The 5,717-nt window shown below is 38.9% G+C and overlaps 1 protein-coding gene across 2 annotated transcripts; it reads right to left on the reverse strand.

Moving 5' to 3' along the window:
• Window positions 1-2,575: 2,575 nt before the first annotated feature.
• LOC119534873 (oxysterol-binding protein-related protein 9-like) lies at window positions 2,576-4,815 on the reverse strand. Of its 2 annotated transcripts, XM_037837428.1 has the most exons (2): window positions 4,465-4,646; window positions 2,576-4,425 (listed from the first exon to the last, which is right to left on the reverse strand). In XM_037837428.1, exons 1-2 carry the CDS (start codon window positions 4,509-4,511, stop codon window positions 2,796-2,798), a joined length of 1,677 nt encoding a protein of 558 aa, XP_037693356.1. In that variant the 5' UTR covers window positions 4,512-4,646; the 3' UTR covers window positions 2,576-2,795. The 2 variants fall into 2 exon arrangements, with proteins under 2 accessions (XP_037693356.1, XP_037693357.1); XM_037837429.1 differs by having other exon boundaries at window positions 2,576-4,815.
• Window positions 4,816-5,717: the final 902 nt, after the last annotated feature.

Here is a 5,717-nt window from a genome sequence, read left to right on the forward strand (position 1 = left end):
GCCTACCAGCACCTGTCTGTGGCCACACTTCGAGGAGCACTGTTCTAAGGGGCATCAAATGCTACAAATGTCCTCTGCCATCTAATCCTGGGATGGATATCTAGTGTTCAGCAAAGATAACTTACTATTTTCAGAGAGGACTGTGCCTAATAATAGATGGGCATTTTTCATTTTGGAGCTAGCCGGTTGCTTTTTAGTTTGGTGTCGATAGTACCTCAGACTTGTGATCAAAAACCAAAACTGTAGTTCCAGCTCTACTGTTTAATAGCCATGTGATCTTGGCAAGCCACTTATGTTTGCTAGGTTTCATTTTTCTTTTTAGTAAAATGGCAATAATATTAGTAATATATCTCACGGGGTTGTGAAGATTAATTAGGTGACATGTATATATGTGTTTTGCAAGCTGTTAAGCGAACTACAAATTGAAGAATTCATAGGATTTCTATTATTGAATTCTTCCTCAATAATTCATTCTAGCATGAATGAATGCACATGGAATGGGAAACAAGAAAACAGACCATGTGTTCTAAACAACTGGATTTTACAGTTACTAAGAGTTATTGCAAATGGGAACTAATAGGTGTGTAAATTGCATATACGGAAAGGATCGCTTCTTTACATTAATAACAGGCTCTTCTGCAGCTCTTGTTCACGTATAAACTGCTCCTAATTAATAACATGAGCAATAATAATGGTCTTGAATTCTGCCTTCTGGTCATGGGATCCATTCAGAATTTCTTCCCAAGGGTAGGTAAGGGAGGACTTATGTTCATATTATTATGTTTAGTACCATTTGTGAGAATTGTGGCATCATAAAACCACACAATTTTAGAAATTGAAGGGAGACATCAGCTCAGGGTTTCACACCAGGAATCCCAGGCTCTGCTTGTCTGTCCATAACAGAGCCTTGCTCTGAATTTATTTTAGACGTAGAGAGAAAAATAATTTTGCATTACTGCAAGTATTTTCCTTTGCCCTCATAAGGTTAAAATACTCTCCCCCAAGTGGTTCTCCCCCACCTTCTTCCTTTAAAAGAATCACTATAAAATAGATTTACTGTATGATAGTCTCATTCTGTTTTGAAAATTAAAAGACAAAAACAGTATTATGGCCCCTGGCTGTTTTGTTGTTGTTGTTGTTGTTGTTGTTGTTGTTATTTTTGTCCCTGGATAGATTAAAAACCATTACTTTAAATATATTTTCCAGTTAATTATTCCACTGCATTATTTTCATTTTTATGAGAAAAAATACAAAAATATTTTCTTAGAGAGAGGAGGCAGAATCTCCATGAATCACTTTGGATATTTGTTATGACCTCAGGGTCATACTTCATCCACACCTTCTGAATTATCCAAACCTTGCCTTACAGAGTAATTATGAAAGTTGAGTATGCTTTGGGTGTGGAGGAGGCCAAGGAAGATTTTCTTTTATCTAATATGAAAGCACATTCTTTAGACACAATGGATGCAATTTGTGAGTGATCTTCAATTCCATAAACAAGGCAAGTGGGCAAGCTTCTGTGCAAAGACAATGGGAGGTTCTTCGTGGGTCAGCTGAATTTTAGCCACTGACAGTGACCTCAATTAAGAACATTCTTTCAAGGTTATGTTCCTCTAAATTACAATCTAAAAGTAAATGGATTCTATGATAGGATTAAGGGTAAACAGAACTCATAGAAAACATCAAAATAGGAAAAATATTGATGATAAGAGAAAAGTGAGAGGTGGCATTTTGAGGAAAGTTCAGTTGTATATCATAGAGTGAGGGGGAAGAACAAAGAATTTAGTGATTCTATGTTTTTTTCTCCTCAGCTTTTCTGAACTCTGTACAACATCCTCATATCAAAGCCTCTCTTCCTGTCTATTTTCCTCTGGATTTCATTTTATTCAAGTGACGAGTCTATTAAGAACAAATGGGACAAGCATGATTAAAGGCATAATTTGAACTCTAGCCCCCTAAGCTGAATTTGGTAAGGATTCTTAGCATTGTTGGCTAAAATGCACTCATTTCGATCCTGACATATTTTTTAAAAGCTATCCCTCTATTTACAATAATATTAGCAACCAAATAAATGACATTCCTCTAGCCAAGCACTTTATGTGAGACTTGGGTCCTCCAAAAGATTCATCATGTCAGTGTGTGATGGTATAGAGACTGGGCAGAGTAAGAAACCAAGGATATGCAAGGTGATAGCTACATCCTTTTTTTTTTATTATTATTTTTTTTTAGATACAATTTAATAATAGTTTAATTCCAAAAAAAAAAACAACAACAAGTTTTTGTAGGTGAGACCATGAAATTTCCTAACAGTTGATTTTAATGCATTGCTCTAATTGTCTAAAACAACTTAGAGGAATCAATATTTACAGCAGGTGTAGTATTTATGCAAAATCTGGCATCAGGTATATTATATATGTATATATATGTATGTGTATGTATATATATTTATATCTATAGATATAGATATATATAGAACCCAAGATTACATGAACTAGGAAACATATATCTCAACAGCAGTATTAGAGTGCAGAGTCTGAGACTGGGATTTATAAATGCCTTTCAAAGTGTGGGATCTGGAGAAGCAGACATCTTATTTTCAAAACCTGAGGTTTTTCTCAGGACTCAAGTCAACATAACTGCCACAGAAGAGGGAAAAGGGGAAGCTTTTCTTGCTTTAATTGTTCATCTGCATCAGAAAGTCCAGTATCCCTGAGATAGGAACCACTGCAGTAAGAAGGGAGTGAACAGGTTCTCCCAAAGGAAGAGTGTTGCTTTATTATGCCTACTGCCATGCCCTAATGCTTGGCAGCTCCAAGACGTTTCAGTAATGGTTCATCATAAACCCAACATTCTCCATCTTCATGAAATAACCTCGTCTCCCATTGAATTTCCTTCTCTTTCCTTTCTCGGGCTTCTGCTCTTTGTCGTTCTTCAAGTCTGTGCTTTGCTTCAGTTGCAGCATCAATGTCTCTGATTTTTAAGTTGAAAGTGACATCCTTCCAAAGGCAGCGGGATTCATACTCATTCTGATCTTCCAACTTCCTCACTTTTTTCTTGATTATAGGCAACTTCTTGGTATCTATAAAGACTGTATTTTCCCCTGTTGCATATTTTGCATACATTACACCATTCCATTCCCCTTTAACTGAGCAAAAAGACTTCTTGTCATTTGGAGAAAAAATCTCAGCAGTAATTCTGTGCTTCTTGCCTCCATAAAAAGGTTTAGTGTGGAAGATGATATTTGCACTATAGCCCGTTTTGGAACAATTAATATTGCATTCTCCTCCTAGCTCCACCCAGGGCACTGTGAGGATAGATCTTCCGTAATCATTGGGAGATGTGAGAATGTAATGTTCGTCATAATCTAGACAAGAGACACAGCCCTGCCCTATGTTGTGTACGCCAATTGACATCCCAAGGAATTTTGATTTGGTCCATATGTGAGCATTGAATTGTATCTTCCTGTTAAAACACTCAGCATAGAAGGCTGAAATGGGTGGATGATGGGAAACTTGCTCAGCCACGAATGTTACACTGTTTTTGGAAACCCAAGGAACTGGTCCTTCTGAAACTAGCTCTGTGTTCTCTTCAGTGTCATTTGGTAATGTCCAATGACATTGAAATATCTCGCCCAAAATAGGGTTGTATGGCTTTTTGGCAACTGATCCTTTCCTTCCTGCATGAAAGGCTGAGAGGTACCATTTCACAACCTGAACCATTCGATTCCTAGGATTCTTCTGGTCACTAATGCTCACAAACAGGTCCAGATGAGCAAAGAAGTCTGCATACATCTCTAAAAGAGATCTTCTTTCAAGAATAAATGTTGGAAGAACTACCTTAGTAAGATCCATTCCAAGCCTAACTTGTGACAAGAGATGCATGATAACACTCTTGTGCTCTTCCACTGACCCTGCGTCCCCTTCATCATCTCTGTCATCATGTGAGTCGAAAAGGTCAGCATCACTTGTTCCATTGGACATGGAAGAATTCAGTGATTCTGTGGTATCTGGGCGCTTTAGACTATTTCCTGAGCTGCTATGTGTCAAAACGGAGGCAGATCCAGAGGAATCAATTAAGCGCTTTGGGGATGAGCTGCTTTGATGGAATTCATCAGCATCATAGAATTCATCCTCACTGCTAGAATAAGAGAACTCTGGAACTGTATTTGGAGACAAGTTGACATGGCTTGGAGACGTTAGACTGCTACTAGGTGGTGAGTTCCCACTGCCTGTACTATTTGGTGTTGGAGTCTGATGATGTCCCAGGGTAGCTAAGACAGGTCCAACTGGTAGCGAAGATGGGTGCTGCTCTGACTCACACAACTGAACAGGTTCTGGAGGTAAGACAGTCTGAGAAGGCATTGTGCTGATCACAGGTTCCAAGGGACTAGGCTGATATATTGCATCTACAGGATTAATAGTAATTATAACTCCATCTGCGTGCTTCTCGGCATTACTCTGGTCTTTAGCAATCTGCAGCAACACAATGCAGTGTTTAATTGATTCTACCATGTTATTTGTTGTCTCTTTGAGAGTTTCAATTTTCTTTCTCTGTTCATCATCTTTGCAGTTTTGCAGTTTGTCATCAAAGAGCTTTAATTGTTCTATCAAGATTTGTAGGTAAGCATCAGCCTCTGTAAGTTTCTTATCAAAATCTTGGACACTAGGAACAAATCCTGATTTCAAACCTTGAAGCTGGAGAGTATGTCGAAGAATTGTTTCTTCTAAGGCATGTATCCACTTCTCTCGCTCATCAGCATCCTGAGCCTGAAAATGGAAGGTTTTCTGATCAACAGTTATTGTGAATGTGCTGTCGTCCTTGTCGTCTATACCAATCACAGCTCCCTTGGAGAGCTGGAGGGTCGCCTTGGACTGGGTCTGAAGGGGACTATCTGTTTCTTTTTCGGCTCATTGGAGAAAGCCCCAGTCATTTGCAGTTTCCAGGGCTGTCGATAGCTACATCCTTAAGTACGTTACAGCTTTAGTGGACCATCCATGGGACTGAATCAGGTTATGAGAAAGTGAGACCCAGTAACTGGTTAGGCTTTATCAGGCTGTACCAAGAACACCACAAGGTGTTAGGCAGAATTCACTGGGTGAGATGCAAAATTGAAAGTAGGAAAGATACCTGGTTTGGGCATGGGGATGCTTGAGGATTCAATTGGAAGGACTATTTTAATTAACTACTTGCACTGGCTTTCCTCCCTCCAACCCATAAATGTATCACCTGTTCTCTGGTCAAAGGCTTCCTGGGTAAGGAGAGCAAGACCTATGTGAATTCAGGCATGTAGGAGGAACATTTGATTAAAGCTAGTGATTGTAGACAGAAACTTGAGGGTAACTGTCTGCAAATAGGTATGTCAATACACTAACACCTTCTCAAATGTAATCCCTGTGAATGCATCCTTCTCCATTTTTGTCTATAATTCTGAACTTCCCAGTAATTCACTGATTTTCATTCCAAGTTCAGTTATCTTTGTAGACACTGCTCTCAGATCACGGATTCTTGCTTTGGCTTTATTTGCATCTCTTCATTCTCTGTTTAGTTCTCCCCTTGGCTTTTATCTCACTTGCTCTAATTTCCTTGTTTTCATTTTTTGGGGGTATCCTGTGATGCATTCTTGCCCCTTTTCATCTTGTTACACTAGCAAACCCAGCTAGCCCTTCTTTCAGTTCTTTAGGTTGACAGCTCTCTGTTGTCTCATCTACCACTGGATA

Source organism: Choloepus didactylus, chromosome 5 (assembly GCF_015220235.1).
Source record: "Choloepus didactylus isolate mChoDid1 chromosome 5, mChoDid1.pri, whole genome shotgun sequence".
In the NCBI taxonomy this organism is placed as follows: Eukaryota; Metazoa; Chordata; class Mammalia; order Pilosa; family Megalonychidae; genus Choloepus; species Choloepus didactylus.